Below are 25,375 nucleotides of genomic sequence, written 5' to 3'. Positions count from 1 at the left end.
CCCCGAAGTTATGAATTCGTCTCCAAGTAATAATACAAACGGAATCGAGGAAGCCCCCATGTGGAACAGGGACTGTGTCCAACCAACGTTTAGAAAGTGCCTGGCATGTGGGAATAATAATGATAATAATAATGATGGCATTTATTAAGCGCTTACTATGTGCAAAGCACTGTTCTAAGCGCTGGGGAGGTTACAAGGTGATCAGGTTGTCCCACGGGGGGCTCACAGTTTTAATCCCCGTTTTACAGATGAGGTAACTGAGGCCCAGAGAAGTGGAGTGACTTGCCCAAAGTTACCCAGCTGACATTTGGCAGAGCCGGGGTTTGAATCCATGACCTCTGACTCCAAAGCTTGTGCTCGTTCCACTGAGCCATGCTTAAAGAAATGCTTAATACATCAGAGCTCACTGCTTAGCGGTTAGAACAGTGCTTGGCACATAGTAAGCACTTAAGAAGAAATACCGTTATTTATTATTATTATTATTATTATGGGTGAGTGGTGGGGGAGGGTGATACCAGGGATCTGGCTGGGGAGGAGGGGGGGCGTTAATCAGAGAGGCGATGCTGGGGATCCGACTGGTGAGGGGCAGGCCAATCATAGGGGTGAGGGGGATTCGTAGGAGGGGGGATTCATGTGAGTGGTGATGATGATGGTATTTGTTAAGCGCTTACTATGTGCAAAGCACTGTTCTAAGTGCCGGGGAGGTTACCAGGTGATCAGGTTGTCCCACGGGGGGCTCACAGTTTCAATCCCCATTTTCCAGATGAGGTAACTGAGGCCCAGAAAAGTGAAGTGACTTGCCCGAAGTCACACAGCTGACAGTTGGTGAAGTCGGGATTTGAACCCATGACCTCTGACTCCAAAGCCCGGGCTCTTTCCATTGAGCCACAATGCAGGGATCTGGCTGGGGGTGGGGGTTAATCAGAGGGGTGATGCCAGGGATCTGGCTGGTGAGGGGTGGGCTAATCATATCAAGCGCTTAGTACAGTGCTCTGTACAGTGCTCTAGTCTCTTCTAGACTGTGAGCCCACTGTTGGGTAGGGACTGTATATGTTGCCGACTTGTACTTCCCAAGCGCTTAGTACAGTGCTCTGCACACAGTAAGCGCTCAGTAAATACGATTGATTGATTGCTCTGCACACAGTAAGCGCTCAGTGGAAAGAGCCCGGGCTTTGGAGCCAGAGGTCATGGGTTCAAATCCCAGCTCTGCCACTTGTCAGCTGGGTGACTTTGGGCATATCACTTAACTTCTCTGTGCCTCAGTTTCCTCATCTGTAAAATGGGGATTAAGGCTGTGAGCCCTACGTGGGACAACTTGATCACCTTGTATCCCCCCCAGCGCTTAGAACAGTGCTTCGCACATAGTAAGTGCTTAACAAATGCCCTCATTATTATTATTAAATACGACGGAGTGAATAGGGGTGAGGGGCGATGCCAGGGTTCCGGCTGGTTGTGGGCGGTTAATGAGAGGGAAGGTGGCAGGGATCCGGCTGGTGAAGGGGGGGTTAACTGGTGGAGGGGGCGAGGGGCAACTGTGTGGCCGGCTGGCTGGCTGGGAAAGGGGAGGGCCCAGTGGGAGGCCAGTCCAGACCAGTAGGCCCAGACCAGTAGGCCCAGCAGGCCCAGGCCGCGCCGAGGGTGCCGGGAAACGGACACTGTTTCCTAGGAAAGGGGAGCAGGTAGGACCCCCCGTAGGCGTCCGATTGATCGATGGGTGGATCGATGGGCGGGGAGGGGCGAGGGGGAGGGCCCGGCGGGACACCCAAACCCACACAGACCCAGACTGACGACAGACCCCGTCCCCCCACCCCCTCAGCCCCCGGCCCATGTCCGGGTTGTTGGGCGCTGTCCTGGGCCCCCTGTCCCGCCAGCCCCGGTTCCTCCGACTCGTCGCCGCCGTGGTCGTCCGGCCCCCGGCCCCCGCCCGCATGATGTCCTCCGGAGCCTTCACCAACGACCTGCCGCTCAACTTCCGCGGCGGGGCCCGCCTAGGGCCCGAAGACCACACCGGGCCCCACAGGGCCCACGAGCCCGCCACCGGTAACTGAGGCCCCCCACCCCCGGGGGGACACCGACTGACGGAGGGACGGATGGAGGGAGGGAGGAGGAGGAGAGCGGGCTGCGGGAGGGGGAGACTGAGGGAGGAGAGGAGGGGGCTTGGGAGGGGGAGACTGAGGGAGGGAGAGGGGGCTTGGGAGGGAGAGGGGGCTTGGGAGGGGGAGACTGAGGGAGGGAGGGGGGGCTTGGGAGGGGGAGACTGAGGGAGGAGAGGGGGCTTGGGAGGGGGAGACCGAGGGAGGGAGGGGGGCTTGGGAGGGGGAGACCGAGGGAGGGAGAGGGGGCTTGGGAGGGGGAGACTGAGGGAGAGGAGGGGGAGACTGAGGGAGGAGAGGGGGCTTGGGAGGGGGAGACTGAGGGAGAGGAGGGGGCCTGGGAGGGGGAGACTGAGGGAGGAGAGGGGGCTTGGGAGGGGGAGACTGAGGGAGGAGAGGGGGCTTGGGAGGGGGAGACTGAGGGAGGAGGGGGGCTTGGGAGGGGGAGACTGAGGGAGAGGAGGAGGGGGCTTTGGGAGAGGGAGACTGAGGGAGGGAGAGGGGGCCTGCATATATGTATATATGTTTGTTCATATTTATTACTGTATTTATTTATTGATTTATTTTACTTGTACATATCTATTCTATTTATTTTATTTTGTTAGTATGTTTGGTTTTGTTCTCTGTCTCCCCCACTTTCAGACTGTGAGCCCACTGTTGGGTAGGGACTGTCTCTAGATGTTGCCAACTTGGACTTCCCAAGGGCTTAGTACAGCGCTCTGCACCCAGTAAGCGCTCAATAATACGATTGATTGATTGATTGGGAGGGGGAGACTGAGGGAGGAGAGGGGGCTTGGGAGGGGGAGACTGAGGGAGGAGAGGGGGCTTGGGAGGGGGAGACTGAGGGAGAGGAGGAGGGGGGTTTGGGAGAGGGAGACTGAGGGAGGGAGAGGGGGCCTGCATATATGTATATATGTTTGTTCATATTTATTACTGTATTTATTTATTTATTTATTTATTTGTTTATTTATTTTACTTGTACATATCTATTCTATTTATTTTATTTTGTTGGTATGTTTGGTTTTGTTCTCTGTCTCCCCCACTTTGACTGTGAGCCCACTGTTGGGTAGGGACTGTCTCTAGATGTTGCCAACTTGGACTTCCCAAGGGCTTAGTACAGCGCTCTGCACCCAGTAAGCGCTCAATAATACGATTGATTGATTGATTGGGAGGGGGAGACTGAGGGAGGAGAGGGGGCTTGGGAGGGGGAGACTGAGGGAGGAGAGGGGGCTTGGGAGGGGGAGACTGAGGGAGAGGAGGAGGGGGCTTTGGGAGAGGGAGACTGAGGGAGGGAGAGGGGGCCTGCATATATGTATATATGTTTGTTCATATTTATTACTGTATTTATTTATTTATTTATTTATTTTACTTGTCCATATCTATTCTATTTATTTTATTTTGTTGGTATGTTTGGTTTTGTTTTCTGTCTCCCCCACTTTGACTGTGAGCCCACTGTTGGGTAGGGACTGTCTCTATATGTTGTCAACTTGGACTTTCCAAGGGCTTAGTACAGCGCTCTGCACCCAGTAAGCGCTCAATAATACGATTGATTGATTGATTGGGAGGGGGAGACTGAGGGAGGAGAGGGGGCTTGGGAGGGGGAGACTGAGGGAGGAGAGGGGGCTTGGGAGGGGGAGACTGAGGGAGGAGAAGGGACTTGGGAGGGGGAGACTGAGGGAGAGGAGGGTACTTGGGAAGGGGGAGACAGGGAGAGGAGGTGGGGGGGTTGGGAGAGGGAGACTGAGGGAAGAGAGGGGGGTTTGGGAGGGGGAGACTGAGGGAGGAGAGGGGAAGGGGCTTCCGAGGGGGCAGGAGGTGGTGGAGGGGAAGGGCCTCCCGAGGGGGAGACGGAGGAAGAGGAGGGGGCTTCTGAGGGGAATGGGGAGGCTGGGGGAGAGAAGGGGGCTTTCGAGGGGGTGAGGAGGGGGACACGAGGGGAGGGGGCCTTCCTAGGGGCTGAGGAGGGGCCTTCTGGGGCCTGAGGGAGGGGAGAGGGCTAAGGAGGAGCCCTGAGAGGGGGGCTGCTGAGGAGCTGTGGGAGGGAAGGTGGGCAGACTCAGAGACAGAGAGAGAGAGAGAGAGAGAGAGGAGGGGGCATTCTGGGGGGCCCAGGTTCCGGCTGAGGTGGGAGCTGGGGCAGTTTGAGGCGGGGCTCAGAGCCAACGTTTTTGGGGTGGAAGACAGACTCGGGCCCCCCGGAGTAAGGGGTGGCTAAGGGGTGTCTGGGGTCAGGAGTTACTCGGGGCTCCAGGGTGTGGGGTTGGGGGAGAAAGGAAGAGGGTCCAGGGGTGGCTAGGGAGGTTGAGGCAGAGTGGCTGGGGAAGGGGCGTCAGGGGAGGGAGGCCGAGTGGGTTGGGAGCAGCAGGCTGGCTGGGGAACGGGTGAGTGTGGCGGTCTCGGCGGGGGGTTGCGAAAGTAGGGTGCTGTCCTAGCTGCCCAGGGATTAACAGAAAACAACAGCAGAGGCTGCTGGGATTGAGCCCAGGGAAACCTGGCAACTTACTTAAAAAACAAACAAACGCAAAACAAGCACCCATCGGTGGTTGTGCCCAGTGGGGGAGTCGGCCCCGGGCCTTTGCCAACCTCTCTGCCCTTCAAGTCGGGAGCGGGGAGTGTCACCCGGGTGCCATCGCCCCTCCGTTGTCTCCTGCCCTCCCGCTAGGCCGGGTCATCGCCAACTTCTTCGACTCCGGAGAGAAGGAGGTGGACTTGGCCGTCCAGAGCGCGAAAGCCGCCTTCCAAGTATGGAGTCAAAAGTCGGGCATGGAGCGCAGCCGGGTCCTCCTGGAGGCCGCCAGGATCATCAGGGTAGGTGCCATCCCGCCCTTCCCCTGCTGGGATCGGGCCTCAGTCTCCCCCTCTGTAAAATGGGGAGAAGATAATAATGATGGTGTATATTAAACGCTTTCTATGTGCAAAGCATTTCATTCATTCAATCGTATTTATCGAGCGCTTACTGTGTGCCGACCACTGTACTAAGCGCTTGGGAAGTACAAGTTGGCAACATATAGAGACGGTCCCTACCCAACAATGGGCTCACAGTCTAGAGAAGCGGCGTGGCTCAGTGGAAAGAGCCCGGGCTTTGGAGTCAGAGGTCATGGGTTCAAATCCCGGCTCTGCCAGTTGTCAGCTGGGTGACTTTGGGCAAGTCACTTCACTTCTCTGGGCCTCAGTTCCCTCATCTGTAAAATGGGGATGAAGACTGTGAGCCCCCCGTGGGACAACCTGATCACCTTGTAACCTCTCTGGGCCTGAGTTTTTGCAACTGTGAAATGGGGTTGTCTGTCTTCCTGCCTACTCAGCGCTTAGAACAGTGCTTTGCACATAGCAAGCGCTTAACAAATACCATTATTATTATTACTTAGGCCCCGAGCCCCATGCGGGACAGGGAGCGTGTCCGACCTAATCAACTTAGCTAGCGTTCTTCCTGCTCAAACCCCAGGGCTTTTAGGCAGGGCAGAGGTGAGCGTGTAGATGAAGGTGCAGGAAAGCAGTGCTCAGGACATTGCAGTCAATCACGCCATGGTATTTATTGAGCGTTTACTCTATGCAGAGCACTGTATTAAGTGCTTGGGAGTGGACAGTACGGGTGTGGGTGTGTAGAGGTGGATGTAAAAGGAGTTATGTAGGAGGGTGAGAGTGTATCAGATCTGGACAGAAATCCCCCAAATCCCTCCTAATAATCCTGGAGTCACGGGGGCAGCTGTACTTCTAGACTGTGAGCCAGCTGTTGGGTAGGGACCGTCTTTCTATGTTGCCGACTTGTACTTCCCAAGCGCTCAGTACAGTGCTCTGCGCACAGTAAGCGCTCAATAAATATGATTGAATGAATGAATAGGTCAAGCAATGGTATTTAATAATAGTAATAATGACATTTGTTAGACTGTGAGCCCACTGTTGGGTAGGGACTGTCTCTATGTGATGCCAATTTGTACTTCCCAAGTGCTTAGTACAGTGCTCTGCACATAGTAAGCGCTCAATAAATACGATTGATTGATTGATTGATTTGTTAAGTGCTTACTATGTGCCAAGCACTGTTGTAAGTGCTGGGGGGGGGGGGGATAACCCGCCCTACCTCCTTCCCCTCCCCACAGCACCTGTATATATGTTTGTACAGATTTATGACTCTATTTATTTTACTTGTACATATTTACTATTCTATTTATTTTGTCAATGATGGGCATCTAGCTTTCCTTCTATTTATTCTGATGACATGACACCTGTCCACATGTTTTGTTTTGTTGTCCATCTCCCCCCTCTAGACTGTGATCCCGTTGTTGGGTAGGGACCGTCTCTATATGTTGCCAACTTGTACCTCCCAAGCGCTTAGGACAGTGCTCGGCACACAGTACGCGCTCAATAAATACGATTGAATGAATGAATGAATAACAAGGTCATCAGGTTGTCCCACGGGGGGCTCACAGTCTTCATCCCCACTTTACAGATGAGGGAACTGAGGCCCAGAGAAGTGAAGTGACTTGCCCAAAGTCACCCAGCTGACAAGTGGTGGAGTCGGGATTTGAACCTCTGACTCCCAAGCCTGGGCTCTTTCCACGGAGCCACGCTGCTTCTCTATTTACTAATCTTAATATTTACTGAGGTAAATATTAAGATTATTAACATTTAATAATTATAATAAATAATCCTAAATAAACAATAAATAATCTTAATAATTATTAAGAGTTTACTATGTGCAGAACACTGTATTAAGTGCTTGGGAGAGTGCAGCACCTGTATATATGTTTGTACAGATTTATTACTCTCTTTTACTTGTACATATCTACTATTCTATTTATTTTGATAATGATGTGCATTTAGCTTTATTTCTATTTATTCTGACTTGACACCCGTCCGCATGTTTTGTGTTGTTGTCCGTCTCTCCCTTCTAGACGGTGAGCCCGTTGTTGGGTAGGGACCGTCTCTATATGTCGCCAACTTGGACTTCCCAAGCGCTTAGCACAGTGCCGTGCACACAGTAAGCGCTCAATAAATACGATTGAATGAATGAATCAATCAATCAACCAATGGTATTTCCTGACACGGTTATTTATTGAGCGTCAGTGCGGAGCACGGTATTAAGAGCTTGGGAGAGGTCAATACAGTAGATCAACCAGTGGTATTTATCGAGCGCTCACTGTGTGCAGAGCGCTATGCCTAGTGTTTGAGTTGGTAGATGCAATCCCTGCCCTCCAGGAGCTCGCAGTCCTGATGGAAATGAGGCACCAAGAGTGGGGAGTGCTTTGGTGTGACCCAGCGTGACACTGTACACGTGTGTGCTTGTGTGTGTGTGGTTTTCCAACCTCACACAACCCTATCAGTCCAGCATTCATTCCTCTTCTACCTCATTTCCCCCTTGTTTGGTCTGCAGTGGGAAAAGCAACACGCTTAGTATCCCTTAATAATAATAATAATAATAATAAATAGTGGTATTTGTTAAGCATTTACTATGTGCCAGGAACTGGTATTTGTTAAGCAAATTATCGTGTTAATTATTAATACCATCGTATTAATCGTATTAATTAATCGTATCGTATTAACATATTAATCATATTAATACCATCGTATTAACAAATACGATGGTATTTATTAAGCGCTTACTATGTGCAAAGCACTGGGAAGATACAGGGTGATCAGGTTGTCCCACGGGGGGGCTCACAGTCTTAATCCCCATTTTACAGATGAGGGAATCGAGGCATAGAGAATGAAGTGACTTGCCCAAAATCACACAGCTGACAATAGGCGGAGCCGGGATTTGAATCCACGACCTCTGACTCTAAAGCCCGGGCTCTTTCCACTGAGCCACGCTGCTTCTGTGAGCCCACTGTTGGGTAGGGACCGTCTCTCTATGTTGCCAACTTGTACTTCCCAAGCGCTTAGTACAGTGCTGTGCACACAGTAAGCGCTCAATAAATATGATTGATTGATTCTGTGTGGCTGTACGAAGCGCTGGGATGGATACAAGCAAATCATGTGGTGGGGATGGCTGTTGACTCTGTCAGAACCTGCTCTTCTTTCTCCTCCTCCAGAATGGCCATCTCTCCCCTCTAGATGGGACGCTCACTGTGGGCAGGGAATGTGTCTGTTATATTCCAGAATGTCCATCTCTTCCCTCTAGATGGGAAGCTCATTGTGGGCAGGGAACGTGTCTGTTATATTCCAGAATGTCTGTGTCTTCCCTCTAGACGGGAAGCTGATTGTGGGCGGAGAATGTGTCTGTTATAGTCCAGAATGTCCGTCTCTCCCCTCTAGACGGGAAGCTCATTGTGGGCAGGGAATGTGTCTGTTATATTCCAGAATGTCCGTCTCTCCCCTCTAGATGGGAAGCTCACTGTGGGCAGGGAACGTGTCTGTTATATTCCAGAATGTCCTTCTCTCCCCTCTAGATAGGAAGCTTACTATGGGCGGGGAACGTATCTGTGATATTCCAGAATGTCATCATCATCATCAATTGTATTTATTGAGCGCTTACTATGTGCAGAGCACTGTACTAAGCGCTTGGGAAGTACAAATTGGCAACATATAGAGACAGTCCCTACCCAACAGTGGGCTCACAGTCTAAAAGGGGGAGACAGAGAACAAAACCAAACATACTAACAAAATAAAATAAATAGAATAGATATGTACAAGTAAAATAAATAAATAGATAAATAGAGTAATAAATATGTACAAACATATATCCATATATACAGGTGCTGTGGGGAAGGGAAGGAGGTAAGATGGGTGGGATGGAGAGGGGGACGAGGGGGAGAGGAAGGAAGGGGCTCAGTCTGGGAAGGCCTCCTGGAGGAGGTGAGCTCTCAGCAGGGCCTTGAATGTCCATCTCTCCCCTCTAGACGGGAAGCTCACTTCGGGCAGGGAACGATCTGTTATATTCCAGAATGTCCGTCTCTCCCCTCTAGATGGAAAGCTCACTGTGGGCAGGGAACGTGTCTGTTATATTCCAGAATGTCCTTCTCTCCCTTCTAGACGGGAAGCTCACTATGAGCAGGGAACGTATCTGTGATATTCCAGAATGTCCAACTCTCCCCTCTAGACGGGAAGCTCACTTCGGGCAGGGAACGATTTGTTATATTCCAGAATGTCCGTCTCTCCCCTCTAGGCGGGAAGCTCATTCATTCATTCATTCAGTCGTATTTATTGAGCACTTACTGTGTTCAGAGCACTGTACTAAGCGCTTGGGAAGTACAAATTGGCAACATATAGAGACGGTCCCTATCCAACAACGGGCTCACAGTCTGGAAGGGGGAGACGGACAACGAAACAAAACATGTGGACAGGTGTCAAGACGTCAGAACAAATAGAATTAAAGCGAAATGCACATCATTAACAAAATAAATAGAATAGTAGATATGGACAAGTAAAATAAACAGAGTGATAAATCTGTACAAACATATATACAGGTGCTGTGGGGAGGGGAAAGAGGTAGGGTGGCGGAGATGCGGAGGAGGAGAGGAAAAAGGGGGCTCAGTCTGGGATCATCATCATCATCATCAATCGTATTTATTGAGTGCTTACTGTGTGCAGAGCACTGTACTAAGCGCTTGGGAAGTACAAATTGGCAACACATAGAGACAGTCCCTACCCAACAGTGGGCTCACAGTCTAAAAGGGGGAGACAAAACCAAACATACTAACAAAATAAAATAAATAGAATAGATATGTACAAGCAAAATAAAAATAAATAAATAGAGTAATAAATACGTATGGAATGTAGGTGGCCCTTAGATAACGGAGTTGTCCGGAGTTGCCCTTTGGTTTGAAGATGATGTTGATGAGAGGAAACTTTCCACAGGCAAATAGAGAAGAGAATTTTTCCATTCTCTTGCTCTCTAATTTCTCTTTAATGGGGGAGAGAGAGGGAGGGACAGGGTGTGAAGAAGACACCGTGGTCAGGGGATGTGACTCTCCCAAGCGCTCGTTACGGCGCTCTCCGCACAGTAAGTGTTCAGTAAATAGGACCGGTGGGCCGCCCTTACAGGACCGGAGGGACGAGATCGCCACCGTGGAGTCCATCAACAACGGGAAGTCCATCTTCGAGTCCCGGATAGACATCGACATGTCCTGGCAGTGCATTGAGTACTACGCGGGACTGGCCGGCTCCTTGGCGGGTAAGGTTTACCGTGACCCCTGAGCCCCCAGCCCATCACTCATTCATTCAATCGTATTTATTGAGCGCTTACTGTGTGCAGAGCACTGGACTAAGCGCTTGGGAAGTCCAAGTTGGCAACATCTAGAGACGGTCCCTACCCAACAGCGGGCTCACAGGCTAGGAGGGGGAGACGGACCACAAAGCAAAACATGTGATCAAAATAAAATAAATAGAATAAATACGTACAAATAAAATAGAGTAATAAATCCGTACAAACATATATACGTCTATACAGGTGCTGTGGGGAGGGGGAGGAGGGGAAGAGGAAGAAGGGGGCTCAGTCTGGGAAGGCCTCCTAGGCCATCATTCAGCCTAGTGAGGGGTTGGTTTAGTGGAAAACGCGTGGGCCCGGACGTCAGGATGCCCGGCTTCTAATCCCAGCTTTTTCCACCGCCCCTCTGGGTGGCCTGGGGCAAGTCCTTTCTCAGCCTCAATCAATCAATCAATCAATCAATCAATCAATCAATCGTATTTATTGAGCGCTTACTGTGTGCAGAGCACTGTACTAAGCACTCAGGAAGTACAAGTCGGCAGCACACAGAGACGGTCCCTACCCAACAGTGGGCTCACAGTCCAGAAGCGGGCTCACAGCCTAGAAGATTGGCCTCAGTTTAGAAGGTCACGGGTTCTAATCCCGGCTCCGCCACTTGTCCGCTGGGTGACCCTGGGCAAGCCACTTCAATTCTCTGGGCCTCATAATAATAATAACGATGGCGTTTGTTAAGCGCTTACTATGGCCAAGCACTGTTCTGATCTGGAAAATGGGGGCTGAGACTGTGAGCCCCAAGTGGGACAGGGACCGTGTCCAACTCGATAATAATAATGATGGCATTTATTAAGCGCTTACTATGTGCAAAGCACTGTTCTAAGCGCTGGGGAGGTTACAAGGTGATCAGGCGGTCCCACGGGGGGCTCACAGCCTTCATCCCCGTTTTCCAGATGAGGGAACCGAGGCACGGAGAAGCGAAGTGACCTGCCCAAAGTCACCCAGCTGACAATTGGCAGAGCCGAGATTTGAGCCCATGACCTCTGACTCCAAAGTCCGTGCTCTTTGATGCGCTCGTATCTACCCCAGCGCTTAGTACAGTGCCTGGCATGTAGTCAGCGCTTGACACATACCTCAGTTTCATAGGAGGGAGGACAGATGGTGAGTCTTCATTTTACAGAGGAGGAAACTAAGGCCCAGAGAAGGGAGGCGACTTGCCCGGGGTCACCCAGCAGGCGAGTGGCGGAGTGTGTAGAACATTTGTTCTACATTTATAAAACATCCCCCTTTTAGACTGTGAGCCCACTGTTGGGTAGGGACTGTCTCTATATGTTGCCAACTTGTACTTCCCAAGCGGCTAGTACAGTGCTCTGCACACAGTAAGTGCTCAATAAATACGATTGATTGATTGATTGATTTGTATTTCCGCCCAGTGGTTGCCCATCCACCTGTGCATCAGACAGAAACTCCTCACTGTCGGCTTTAAAGCCGGCAATCCCCTCGCCCCCTCAGCGTGACTTAGTGGAAAGAGCCCGGGCTTGGGAGTCAGAGGTCGTGGGTTCAAATCGCGGCTCCGCCAATTGTCAGCTGTGTGACTTTGGGCAAGTCACTTCACTTCTCTGGGCCTCAGTTCCCTCATCTGTTAAATGGGGATTAAGATTGTGAACCCCACGTGGGACAACCTGATCACCTTGTATCCCCCCCCCAGCGCTTAGAACAGTGCTTTGCACATAGTAAGCGCTTAACAAATACCATCATCATTATTATTATTATTACCCCAGTGCTTAGAACAGTGCTTGGCACAGAGTAAGCGCTTAACAAATGCCATTAGTATTATTTGTTGAAATATGTCAGCACACGCCCCGGCATCATTTCCTTGAGGGTTTCTCTGGTGTTGGGTGCGCTGCTTTGTTTTTTAAAAATAAAAAGAGATCAAGTCCTTTTTCCGCTGCTGGAAGCAGCGTGGCTCAGTGGAAAGAGCCCGGGCTTTGGAGTCAGAGGTCGTGGATTCAAATCCTGACTCCGCCACTTGTCAGCTGTGTGACTTTGGGTAAGTCACTTCACTTCTCTGGGCCTCAGTTTCCTTATCTGTAAAATGCGGATGAAGACTGTGAGCCCCTCATGGGACAACCTGATTACCTTGTCTCTCCCCCAGCGCTTAGAACAGTGCTTGGCACATAGTAAGCGCTTAACAAATGCCATTAGTATTATTTATTGAAATGTGTCAGCACACGCCCCCGGCATCATTTCCTTGAGGGTTTCTGTGGTGTTGGGTGCGCTGCTTTGTTTTTTAAAAATAAAAAGAAATCAAGTCCTCTTTCCGCTACTGGAAGCAGCGTGGCTCAGTGGAAAGAGCCCTGGCTTTGGAGTCAGAGGTCGTGGATTCAAATCCCGACTCCGCCACTTGTCAGCTGTGTGACTTTAGGTAAGTCACTTCACTTCTCTGGGCCTCAGTTTCCTCATCTGTAAAATGGGGATGAAGACTGTGAGCCTCTCGTGGGACAACCTGATCGCCTTGTCTCTCCCCCAGCGCTTAGAACAGTGCTTGGCACATAGTAAGCACTTAACAAATGCCATCATCATTATTATTATTAAAATGGGGATGAAGACTGTGAGCCCCTCGTGGGACAACCTGCTTACCTTGTCTCTCCTCCAGCGCTTAGAACAGTGCTTGGCACATAGTAAGCGCTTAACAAATACCAACATTATTATTATTATTATTATTTCCTTTGTCCGGGAAGATCCGGCGTCTGACGACCAGAGTGGGAGGCCGGGGATTCAGCGTTCCCGATCTCTCTCCCGGCTCCATGGTGGACTGTCCCGATGGATTGTCGTGTCCCGTGTTTCCACCTCTGGGGCGCAGACGGGGGTCTGGCAGGGGGATGGGGGTGACGGGGCATCTCGGGTGACAGGGGCGTCCCCCCGCCCGGGGCTTTCCCGCAGGCGAGCACATCCAGCTTCCCTCCGGATCCTTCGGCTACACCAGGCGGGAGCCCCTGGGCGTGTGCGTGGGGATCGGAGCCTGGAATTACCCCTTCCAGACCGCCTGTTGGAAGTTGGCCCCGGCCCTGGCTTGCGGTAAGGATGGCCCTCCCCGGGGGGCCGCCCGCCCGGGTCCCCGGCCCCCTCCGGGGACGGGAGGACCAATTAGGGGGATGCTGCCGGGACCGGAGGCCAGTCACGTCGGTCTCTTCCCTCCCTCCATCCGGAGGACGGCAGGACGGGATGCCTCGGAAGTAGGAAGTGGGGAAGCAGCGTGGCCTATTTATTGGATAGGGCGCGGGCCTGCGAATCGGAAGGAACTGGGTTCTAATGCCGGCTCCTGCTGCATGTCTGCTGTGTGACCTTGGGCAAGTCACTTGGCTTCTCTGGGCCACAAAGGTACCTCGTCAGCAGAATGGGGATGAAGACTGAGCCCGTTGTTGGGTAGGGACCGTCTCTGTACGTTGCCAACTTGTACTTCCCAAGCGCTTAGTACAGTGCTCTGCACACAGTAAGCGCTCAGTAAATACGATTGAATGAATGAAACGGGCTGCGTCCAACCCATTTAGCTTGTAGTAACAATAATAATAATAATGATGGCATTTGTTAAGTGCTTACTATGTGCAAAGCACTGTTCTATGCACTACGGGAATACAAGGTGATCAGGTTGTCCCACGGGGGGGCTCACAGTCTTAATCCCCGTTTTACAGCTGAGGGAACAGAGGCACAGAGAAGTTAAGTAACTTGCCCAAAGCCACACAGCTGACAGTTGACGGGGCTGGGATTTGAACCCGTGGCCTCTGACTCCAAAGCCCGTGCTCCTTCCACTGAGCCACGCTGCTTCTCTTGTATCCACCCCAGTATATAGTACAGTGCCTATAACATAGTAAGCGCTTAACAAACACCACCAAAAAAAAAGGATGGATAAAGAGGTTTAGGGGGTGGGTGGCGATCCCGACGACGGCCCTCAGCGGTCACGGGGGAGCCAGGGTTCCCGTTAGCCTGGAGAAGGGATCGGGGTGGGGGGTGAGTCTCTCGGGAAGGCTCAGCTGGAAAATCGAGACCGGCGGGAAAGGGAGCGGGTCCTCTGGGAGCGAGAGCTCCTTTCTGAAGCCCGAACTTTGGGTTTGGGTCCCCTCAAAACCGTTGGACCCCCAAACCGGCGGACGTGTGGGCCGCACGCAGGCAACGCCATGATCTACAAGCCGTCCCCGTTCACGCCCGTGTCCGTGGTGCTGCTGGCGGAGATCCTGGCCGAGGCCGGGGCGCCACCGGGCCTCTTCAACGTGGTGCAGGGCGGGGCGGCCACCGGGCAGCTCCTCTGTCAGCACCGGGACGTGGCCAAGGTCTCCTTCACCGGGAGCGTGCCCACGGGCAGCAAGGTGAGGGCCGGGGCCGCCCCCCTCGGGCTTCGGTTCGCCCCCGGGGGGGAGGCCGTGAGGGCAGGGGCAGCCCACCCCGTCCGTCCGGCGGCGGGGCTGGGGGGTGGACGGCAGCCGGGCGGCCCGGACCGACCCGAAAAGGGAAGCGGACGCATCCGGCCCCGGGACGCTGTCGGGATCGCTTCGGAGCCAGCGGCCGTAAGCTCATTGCGGGCAGGGGACGGGGCTGCTGACTCGGTTAGATTGGACTCTTCCAAGCTTCAGAGAAGCAGCGTGGCTCAGTGGAAGGAGCCTGGGCTTTGGAGTCAGAGGTCATGGGTTCAAATCCCGGCTCTGCCACTTGTCAGCTGTGTGGCTTTGGGCAAGTCACTTCACTCCTCTGGGCCTCAGTGACCTCATCTGTAAAATGGGGATGAAGACTGTGAGCCCCCCCGTGGGACAACCTGATCACCTTGTAACTTCCCCAGCACTTAGAACAGTGCTTTGCACATAGTAAGCGCTTAATAAATGCCATTATTATTACAAGCATTTGATACAGTGCTTCTAGACTGTGAGCCCACTGTTGGGTAGGGACCGTCTCTCTATGTTGCCAACTTGTACTTCCCAAGCGCTTAGTACAGTGCTCCGCACCCAGTAAGCGCTCAATAAATACGATTGACTAACAAATACCACCGTTATTACTGAGCACTTGGGAGAGGACAATGTAACAGACGCATTCCCCACCCTCGAGGAGCTTACAGTCTAGAGGGGAGCCATCTGTGGTAGGTTGACTTTGCGCTCTGAGGCCTGCCCTGATGGGCGCCGCCTCCTGCCCCCCATCTCCCTGTTCGGGCGGGATGTGTCTCAAGCGCTTAGTACAGTGCTCTGCACACAGTGAGCGCTCAATAAAGACGATTGATGATGATGATGATCTCCCTGCCCTTGTGGTTTCCCTCGGCCCGTGTTCCCCAGCCCCCACGCCCCGGCCAGGGTCGCCGGGCGTCCAAGGAGGTCCCTGGGGGGTGGGACCCAGGAGACCCCCACCCCTGCACCAGCATCGCGCTCCGACTCTCTCGCCCCGCCAGGTCATGGAGATGGCGGCTAAGGGGATCAAGCCCGTCACCCTGGAACTGGGGGGCAAGTCTCCCCTCATCATCTTCTCCGACTGCATCCTGAAGAACGCCGTGAAGGGCGCCCTGCTAGCCAACTTCCTCACCCAAGGCGAGGTAGGCGATGTCCACTTTGGGACCGGGGAGGACGGGCCAGGGCCGCTGGGGATTTTCCTAACAGGTTGAATTCACTCATCATCATCATCAATCGTATTTATTGAGCGCTTACTATGTGCAGAGCACTGTACTAAGCGCTTGGGTAGTACAAATTGGCAACATATAGAGACAGTCCCTACCCAACAGTGGGCTCACAGTCTAAAAGGCGGAGACAGAGAACAAAACCGAACGTACTAACAAAATAAAAGAAATAGAATAGATGTGTACAAGTAAAATAAATAAATAAATAAATAGAATAATAAATACGTACAAACATATATACATATGTGCAGGTGCTGTGGGGAAGGGAGGGAGAGGGGGACAAGGGGGAGAGGAAGGAAGGGGCTCAGTCTGGGAAGGCCTCCTGGAGGAGGTGAGCTCTCAGTAGGGCCTTGAAGAGATTTATTGAGCGCTTACTGTGTGCAGAGCACTGTACTAAGCGCTTGGGAAGTACAAGCTGGCAACATATAGAGACGGTCCCTACCCAACAGCGGGCTCACAGTGTAGAAGGGGGAGACAGAGAACAAAACCAAACATACTAACAGAATAAAATAGGAAAGGGAGCGTGTTAGGGCAACGCAGAAGGGAGTGGGAGACTGAACTGAACAACTTGAGGTCCACCCCCGTCTCCCCCAGTCCTCCTCTGCTGGATTGGGGGCGTCACTCAACTCCAGGAATCTCTTGAACTCCCGTGCCCCGCCGGAGAGCCACCGGTGAGCGACTTTCGTTCATTCATTCAATCGTATTTATTGAGCGCTTTCTGCGTGCAGAGCACTGGACTAAGTGCTTGGGAGGACGGGCCAGGGCCGCTGGGGATTTTCCTAACAGGTTGAATTCGCTCATTTGTTCATTCATTCAATCGTATTTATTGAGCGCTTTCTGCTTGCGGAGCACTGGACTAAGCGCTTGGGAAGTCCAAGTTGGCAACACCTAGAGACGGTCCCTACCCAACAGCGGGCTCACAGTCTAGAAGGGGGAGACAGAGAACAAAACATATTAACCAAATAAAATAAATAGAATAAATACGTACAAGTAAAATAGAGTAATAAATCCGTACAAACATATATACATCATCATCATCAATCGTATTTATTGAGCGCTTTCTGTGTGCAGAGCACTGGACTAAGCGCTTGGGAAGTCCAAGTTGGCAACATCTAGAGACGGTCCCTACCCAACAGCGGGCTCACAGTCTAGAAGGGGGAAACAGAGAACAAAACATATTAACCAAATAAAATAAATAGAATAAATATGTACAAGTAAAATAGAGTAATAAATCCGTACAAACATGTATACATCATCATCATCAATCATATTTATTGAGCGCTTACTGTGTGCAGAGCACTGGACTAAGCGCTTGGGAAGTCCAAGTTGGCAACACATAGAGACGGTCCCTACCCAACAGCGGGCTCACAGGCTAGAAGGGGGAGACAGAGAACAAAACAAAGCATATTAACCAAATAAAATAAATAGAATAAATATGTACAAGTAAAATAAATAGAGTAATAAATCCGTACAAACATATATACATATATACAGGTGCCGTGGGGAAGGGAAGGAGGTAAGGTGGGGGGGATGGAGAGGGGAAGGAAGGGGAGAGGAAGGAGGGGGCTCAGTCTGGGAAGGCCTCCTGGAGGAGGTGAGCTCTCAGTAGAATTCCCCCGACCGGCTCGCCGTGCCGTGCCGCCTCCTCGTCGCTGACTTACCTGGCGTCTCTCCACGTTCGGCAGTTTCCCTCCATCTGGACTTCCTCCCCCCCGTCCTCCCTCCCCATCCACTCCCTTTCTTCCTAACGCCTCTGTCCAATCTCAGGTGGTGAGGGAATCCGGGGAATACCGTTCATGGGGGTTGGGAAGGATCTCCCAGGCCCTCCCGCCCGGCTCCGGTCTGAAAGTACGCCCCTTGCCCACGAGCCTCTGTGTCTCCCCCACCCCGTCCCCCCAATCCGGGGTCCCGCAGGTGTGCAGCAACGGCACCAGGGTGTTCGTGCAGAGGACGATCCTCAAGCAGTTCACGGAGGAGGTGGTGAAGCAGACGGAGAAGATAAAGGTCGGAGACCCGCTGCGGGAAGACACGCGGATGGGGCCCCTCATCACCCGGCCGCACCTGGAGCGAGTCCTCGGCTTCGTTCAGAAGGCCAAGGAGGAGGTGGGTTCCCGGGGGGGCCCCGGGGCTTGCCCCCCACGGGACCACCTGGGATTCGGCTCGGCCCGAAGCCCCGCGGCTTCCGTTCTCCCTCGGTCCCCGGGGCTGGGAACCGTCAGGGCCGAGGAGAGCACGTGGCAGGTCCCCTTCTGTGCCCCGTGGGGATGTGCGGGTCTTGCCCGCTTTGGACGTCGGCCTGAAGTTCTTTTGCTGGGAAACCTCTATTTTGGAGGTGGCTGACGTGAAGAGGCCTAGTTGGAAGAGACGGGACAGGTCCTGTGGGACTTGGGGGCCTGAGGAAAGGCAAATGAGGGCCCGCCTTTAGCAGCCCCGTGTCGAATGGTCTCCGAATGACCTAACTGGGCTTTTCCCTCACCCACCCTGTGGTCCAGGCCTCGGGGGTGCAGGAAGGCAGGAGGATGGCGGGGAGGGAGGAGACAGCCAAGCAGACGCCAGCGGGTAGATGTCGAGAGGCAGCGTGGCATAATGGATAGAGCCATGGACCTGGGGTTCAGAAGGTCATTGGTTCTAATTCCGGCTCCACCGTTTGTGTGCTGGGTGACCTTGGGCAGGTCACTTTTCTGGACCTCAGTTCCCTCTCCTGTAAAATGGGGATGGAGACTGTAAGCCCTGTGTGGGACAGGGACTACGTCCAACCCAATTTGGTTGCATTCATTCATTGTCGTATTTATTGAGCGCTTACTGTGTGCACAGCGCTGTACTAAGCGCTTGGGAAGTCCAAGTTGGCAACATATAGAGACGGTCCCTACCCAACAGCGGGCTCACAGTCTAGAAGGGGGAGACAGACAACAAAACAAAATGTATTAACAAAGTAAAATAAATAGAATAAATACGTACAAGTAAAATAGAGTAGAGTACAAGTAAATATGTACAAACGTATATACATATATACAGATGCTGTGGGGAGGGGAAGGAGGTAAGGCGGAGGGGATGGGGAGGGGGAGGAGGGGGAGAGGAAGGAGGGGGCTGAGTGTGGGAAGGCCTCCTGGAGGAGGTGAGCTCTCAGTAGGGCTTTGAAGGGAGGAAGAGAGCTAGCTTGGCGGATGCTGGGAAGGAGGGCATTCCGGGCCAGGGGGAGGACGTGGGCCGGGGGGCGACGGCGGGACAGGCGAGAACGAGGCCTAACGGTGAGGAGATTAGCAGTATGAGTTGGTAGACACGTTCCTTGCCCGCAGCAATGTCCCTTCCTCCTCCTCTTCCATCGCAGCCTTCCTCTGTCCATCCATCGGTCAGTCAGTCGTATTTACTGAGCGCTTACAGCGTGCAGAGCACTGTACTAAGGGCTTAGGAAGGAACAATGTAGTGATAAACAGACACACTCCCTGCTCACAGGGAGCTCACAGTCTAGAGGGGGAGACAGACAGGTCTATTACAGACTTTCAGTCGTATTTATTGAGCGCTTACTGTGTGCAGAGCACTGTACTAAGTGCTTGGGAAGTCCAAGTTGGCAACATATAGAGACGGTCCCTACCCAACAGCGGGCTCACAGTCTAGAAGGCGGGCTCGCGGTCCTGAGGGTTTGTTGCAGAGTGGATTTTGTTGTTCTTTGCAGGGGGCTGAAGTGCTCTGTGGGGGGGATCTGTATATCCCCGAAGATCCCAAACTGAAGGATGGATATTACATGCGGCCCTGCGTGCTAGGTATTTACACGTACACCCCCTCCAAACGCGCACATGTGGATGCCCTTCCCCTCCACCTTCGCCCTCTTCCCCACAGCGTCCACCCTACCACCGTCCTCTTGGTCAGCGCTGACCGAGGGTCGGAGCGGGGTCAGACCGGGAGGCTGCCTGCGTGGTGTAGTGGCTACCGCCCGGGCCTGGGGGTTAGAAGGTCACGGGTTCTAATTCCGGCTCCGCCACTTGTCTGCTGTATGACCCTGGGCGAGTCACTTCACTTCTCTGGGCCTCAGTTCCCTCATCCGTAAAATGGGGATTGAGACCGTGAGCCCCGCGTGGGACAGGGACTGTGTCCAACCCGATTGGCTTGGATCCAGCCCGGTGCTTAGCACAGGGCCTGGTACGTAGTAATAATAATAATAATAATGATAATAATGATGGCATGTATTAAGCTCTTACTATGTGCAAAGCACTGTTCGAAGCGCTGGGGAAGTTACAAGGTGATCAGGGCGCTCACAGGCTTAATCCCCATTTTCCAGATGAGGTAACTGAGGCCCAGAGAAGTGAAGTGACTTGCCCAAAGTCACACAGCTGACAAGTGGCGGAGCCGGGATTTGAACCCATGACCTCTGACTCCCAAGCCCGGGCTCTTTCCACTGAGCCACTCTGCTTCTCTAAGCACTTAACAAATACCACAGTTATTATTATTATTTGCCCAAGCCCGGGCTCTTTCCACTGAGCCACTCTGCTTCTCTAAGCACTTAACAAATACCACAATTATTATTATTATTCGCCCAAGCCCGGGCTCTTTCCACTGAGCCACTCTGCTTCTCTAAGCACTTAACAAATACTACAATTATTATTATTATTCATACCAGATAAGCATGGGGGGTCTCCATGGCGGCAGCCAGACCAGAAAGTGGGGGCCGGAGGGACTCCCGCCAATAATTCCTCGCTTGCTAGGGAACGGGTGGGGTCAGAGTCCCGTCCCCAACTTCCTCCTTGCCCGGCACCACCTGGGCCAGTAGCCGTTTGAGGCGGGGCCCCAGCAGAGGACACAAGACCTCATTTCCCTAGTCAGAGAGGGGCCGTGTAGAGAACGGGCGGATCTGAAGGTCACAGCAGGCGGGGGCTCCCCGTAGACCGGCCGGCACGCCTCCTATCCCGGGCCAGAGAGGGCCTGGGATTCCCACGGTCTGTCCCGAGCGCCAACCCAAGGTGACCTCACCGTACCTCGTTCTCGCCTGTCCCGCCATCGACCCCCAGCCCACGTCCTCCCCCGGGCCTGGAATGCCCCCAATCCCTCTGCCCATCCGCCAAGCTAGCTCTCTTCCTCCCTTCAAGGCCCTGCTGAGAGCTCACCTCCTCCAGGAGGCCTTCCCAGACTGAGCCCCTTCCTTCCTCTCCCCCTCGTCCCCCTCTCCATCCCCCCCATCTTACCTCCTTCCCTTCCCCACAGCACCTGTATATATGTATACATGTTTGTACATATTTATTACTCTATTTTACTTGTACATATCTATTCTATTTATTTTATTTTGTTAGTATGTTTGGTTTTGTTCTCTGTCTCCCCCTTTTAGGCTGTGAGCCCACCGTTGGGTGGGGACTGTCTCTAGATGTTGCCAATTTGTACTTCCCAAGCGCTTAGTACGGTGCTCTGCACATAGTAAGCGCTCAATAAATACGATTGATGATGATTGATGATGATGGCCTTTCAGGCCGGAAGCCGCTAGCACAGAGGAGGACGGGGCTTCGGGCCGGAACGGGGCCCTGGTGTCCTCCCCTGTGTCCGTCTGCTGGCCTCGGGCCCGTTCTAAGTTGCTGTCCTGGGTTTTCAGCCCACCGCCACCCCCACCCTCCGGTAGAATCCACCAGGCGGTCGGGGCCTGCTTGTGTACTGTGAGCCCACTGTTGGGTAGGGACTGTCTCTATATGTTGCCAACTTGTACTTCCCAAGCGCTTAGTACAGTGCTCTGCACACAGTAAGCGCTCAATAAATACGATTGATTACGTACGAGACAGAAGGGATCGGTGGGAGTCGACAATGCGCCCCGATGCTGCGGCTTGGACAGACACCCCCTGAGGGCTGTGCTCCCCCCCCGCACCCCCGGGGAAGCATGGGAGGCTTCAGAAAGCTGGAACCCCGATGACCCCCGCTCTCTGGCTAGCATTTCTGTGGCAGTGCCGGACGGTGGCTTTAAATGGCCTTCCCCTCCTCGCTCCGGGCTGCCCCGGGCCTACCTCCTCCAGGAGGCCTTCCCAGACTGAGCCCCCTCCTTCCTCTCCCCCTCGTCTCCCTCTCCATCCCCCCCCCCCTTACCTCCTTCCCTTCCCCACAGCACCTGTATATATGTTTGTACATATTTATTACTCTATTTTACTTGTACATATCTATTCTATTTATTTTATTTTGTTAATATGTTTGGTTTTGTTCTCCGTCTCCCCCTTCTAGACTGTGAGCCCACTGTTGGGTAGGGACTGTCTCTATATGTTGCCAACTTGGACTTCCCAAGCACTTAGTACAGTGCTGTGCACACAGTAAGCGCGTAATACAATTGATTGATTGATTGATTGGCCGACTCTGACCGGGCAGGCTACGGGCTCTGAGACCGCATCCGTTCGGGTTTCGGTGCAGGGAACTGCAAGGACGACATGACCTGCGTGAAAGAGGAGATCTTCGGGCCGGTCCTGTCCATCTTGGCCTTCGACACGGAGGCGGAGGTCTTGGAGAGAGCCAACGCCACCTCGTTCGGGCTGGCGGCGGGCGTCTTCACCAGGTGCGTGGGGCGGGGGTCCGGGGTCAGCGGCCCCCTCCCCGAGCCCGCAGCCACGCGGGGTCCCGGGAGAATCGTCTTTCCCGGGTAACGCCGCCCCCCGGACCTCCCCACCCCACCTTCTTTCCGCAGGGACCTGCAGCGGGCTCACCGGGTGGTGGCTGGCCTCCAGGCTGGGACTTGCTACATCAACAACTACAACGTCACTCCCGTGGAGCTGCCCTTTGGGGGCTACAAGATGTCCGGTGAGGCGCGGGTCGGTGACTTCTGGGTGGCAGACATAAGAGCGGCCCACTTCCATCTTCCCCCGCCCAGAAGCCCCTGCGCTTTCTGTTGCCTTTACATTGGCGATGGACTTTTGGCCCCCTTGGGAGGGAGGTAGATGGCAGTTGCACCCATTTTACAGGTGAGGAAACCCGGAGGCCTCTTCTCCCGGCTTTCGAGGGATAGAGCCGGGACCAGAACCCGGCCCTCTTGCCTCCCAGGACGGCAGACGGGTGCTCTCAGTGGCTCAGGGCCAGACCCCGCTCCGTTCAGGGAGGAGCTGGCCGAGCGGATGTTGGCGGGAGCGAGCAGTGATGGAGGAGACCCCTTGGCCCTCGGATCGCGCTCGACGCAAGGGCCGTGTGGGAGTCTATTTAGTGCCCCTTGGTTCTGCCAGGCCGGAGCGTGTGGATTCCAGCCATGGTGGGGGTCAGTGTAGAGCCCCCCCTCCCATGCCTCGGTTAGGTCTCCGTCCCCTGAGGGGCACAGAGTGGGCAAACGCTAACCTGCCTCATCCCTGACCACAGTAAGAGGCCGTCCGCCATTTGGGGCACCCGTCCTCCGCGGCAGTTGTGCTTTCTGCTGGGCGACCGGGGCAAGTGGCTTCGCTTTTCAGGGCCTGGGTTCCCTTCTCTGTAAAATGGGGATTAGGACTGTGACCCCCATCTAAGAGTCAGTCAAATTTATTGAGCGCTGTACTAAGCACTTGGGAGAGGACGCTAAACCATTTCCTGCCCCCAGTGATTGCAGTCCAGAAGGGGCTGTCCAACCTGAGTAGCTTGTGTCTATCCCAGCGCTTAGTACGGGGCCTGGCCCGTAGTAAGCGCTTAACAACTACCAGTAAAAAAGGTGGGGGGGGCCCGCAGGCTGGCTGGTGGTGGCTTTTGGGGTGTCTGTTGGAGGGGTGTCATGCAGGGTAGTGAAGCTTCTTTCCCCTTTGTCCCCTTTTCTGGCCCTCAGGCTTTGGCAGAGAAAATGGCCGGGCGGCCATCGAGTACTACTCCCAGCTGAAGACGGTGTACGTGGAGATGGGGAAGGTCGAGTCCCCGTTCTGAGGGCAGCAAAGGCTGCTAGGACAGCGGTGTGGCCTAGCCCACCCTGCCCGAGCTGCTGCTGCAGGGCATCTCTGTCTTTCCCCTGGCCCTGCAAATGTTCGCGCCTTCTTAGGGATCCCACAGCATTCCCCCCTCCCGCCCCAACCCTTTTCCAGGTGTCCCCCGCTGGCTGAAGTAAGGTTCGGGCAGGGGCTGGAGGAGAGGAGGGGGCATGCTCGACCCCTGCCCTGCTGCTGCCCCACCCCAGTGGGCTGCAGTGGGGCAGAGGCTGCCCGGCCACGGGTGGGCCTGGCTGAGAATGAAACCCTCGACGAGGGAGGGCAGAAGCTCTCCTCTCCCGGGCCGCCTCCGTCATGCCCCGAAGAGCCAAAGGTTCCTTCCCTTATCTCAAGGGTTTGGCGGCAGAGAGGGAAAGGCTTAGAACCTCCCTTTCGGCCGTTGAAGGAGCAGCTGTTCCGTCCCCGACCCCCCCGCAAAAAAACCCAGACTTCCTCCAAAGCCAGCGTGGAGGGTGGTTCTCCGGCTCCTTTTCTAAACCACTTCACGCCGTAGTCAAGCTCGCGCCAGCCTCCCGATGCCAAAGCCGTGGGTGTGGATGAGAATAAAAACCCAAGGCAAACCTCGCCTTGAGCCTTGTTGTCGGCAGGAATAGATGAGCAAGCGTGGCCGAAAGGTATCCTAAAACGGCACCCCCCGAACACCACCGGTGACCTTCTAGGGGGCAAGTGCCAGTCCCTGCCCACTTGAAGGCAGTTTCTTTCTCTGCAGGGGGTGATCTTTAGGTTAAAGGTGGGAGAGAGGAGTGAGAAGAGGCAAGGAGAGAGACTGCCTGGCTTCAGGGCCGGGTCAATCCCACCAGCCGCCTGTTCTGGCGGAGATGGGCTTGGCCTCTCTGGGCTTCTTTAAGGATCAAGGGGTGGAGGGAAGAGCTGGGGTGGGAGGAGGTGCCCAGACCTTGTGTCGGTTGGTGGCCCCGGCCAAGGGCAGAGACAAAGTGAAGTCGGGCCAGGAGACGCCAGGTCCGGGCAGAGTCTCACAAGGCTAAACCACCTCTCTGCTATCGGGAGCAGGGGCAGGGTGAGGCCTGGCGCCAGCCCCAGAGATAAAGGAAAGCCAACCCCAAACCACACTGCGGGGGTGGGACCCCGCCGGAAACACCAGGCCTCAACTTACCCGGCTAGCAGTGAGTGGGGAGGGGTCAGCCAGGGGACGGGGGTCCATCCCGCAACAGCAGGGCCCTGTATTTCAGACCCTCAGGAAGCAGAGCCTCCTGGCATTTTACAGAGTGGAAAAAAACGCCCACGGGCAACTCCTCTCACCCCACCCGACACGGCCAGAGTGGGGCAAGGGACACTTTGAGCTCCCACGGCCCAGAAATCTTCCACTCCCTGGGCCTGGGCAAGAGGGGGGTTTGAAGCCTGTGTCTTTTCTGCAGTCCACCCCGCCGTCCTTTTCCAACTGGAAGGGGTTTAAGGGGGTGGCCAGGAAACAGACGTGGTGCCTAGCGCTGGCAGAGGCAGACCCCGCCCTCCCAAACGCCGGAGAAGGAGCAATAACCCGAGCGGACCGCTGGACCCGAGGAGCCGACTCGGAATGGCCCGTTAGGGCAAGGCAAACTCGTCTCGGGCACAGGCCGGCCCGGGTGGAGACCTCTCTCTGGCCTAGGTA

General features: G+C 54.1%; 1 protein-coding gene across 1 annotated transcript; it reads left to right on the top strand.

Moving 5' to 3' along the window:
* Positions 1-1,935: 1,935 nt before the first annotated feature.
* ALDH9A1 (aldehyde dehydrogenase 9 family member A1) lies at positions 1,936-24,330 on the top strand. Its single transcript, XM_038758100.1, has 11 exons — positions 1,936-2,040; positions 4,756-4,901; positions 10,071-10,200; positions 13,171-13,305; positions 14,395-14,591; positions 15,656-15,796; positions 17,792-17,980; positions 19,551-19,638; positions 22,250-22,391; positions 22,521-22,633; positions 23,613-24,330. Exons 2-11 carry the CDS (start codon positions 4,857-4,859, stop codon positions 23,705-23,707), a joined length of 1,275 nt encoding a protein of 424 aa, XP_038614028.1. The 5' UTR covers positions 1,936-2,040; positions 4,756-4,856; the 3' UTR covers positions 23,708-24,330.
* The last annotated feature ends 1,045 nt before the right edge of the window (positions 24,331-25,375 follow it).

The sequence above is a fragment of the Tachyglossus aculeatus genome, chromosome 16 (genome assembly GCF_015852505.1).
Source record: "Tachyglossus aculeatus isolate mTacAcu1 chromosome 16, mTacAcu1.pri, whole genome shotgun sequence".
Lineage (NCBI taxonomy): Eukaryota > Metazoa > Chordata > Mammalia > Monotremata > Tachyglossidae > Tachyglossus > Tachyglossus aculeatus.
The sequence above is the reverse complement of the archived record's forward strand: the minus strand, read 5'-3'. Positions and strand labels throughout refer to the sequence as shown.

What these genes read in the sequence shown, in the direction of transcription:
- ALDH9A1 (XM_038758100.1), top strand. Translation starts at nt 4,857, where the DNA reads ATGGAGCGCAGCCGGGTCCTCCTGGAGGCCGCCAGGATCATCAGG. An exon ending in TTCAGAAGGCCAAGGAGGAG is followed by an intron (nt 17,981 to 19,550) that starts GTGGGTTCCCGG and finishes TGTTCTTTGCAG; the next exon opens with GGGGCTGAAGTGCTCTGTGG. An exon ending in CATGCGGCCCTGCGTGCTAG is followed by an intron (nt 19,639 to 22,249) that starts GTATTTACACGT and finishes GTTTCGGTGCAG; the next exon opens with GGAACTGCAAGGACGACATG.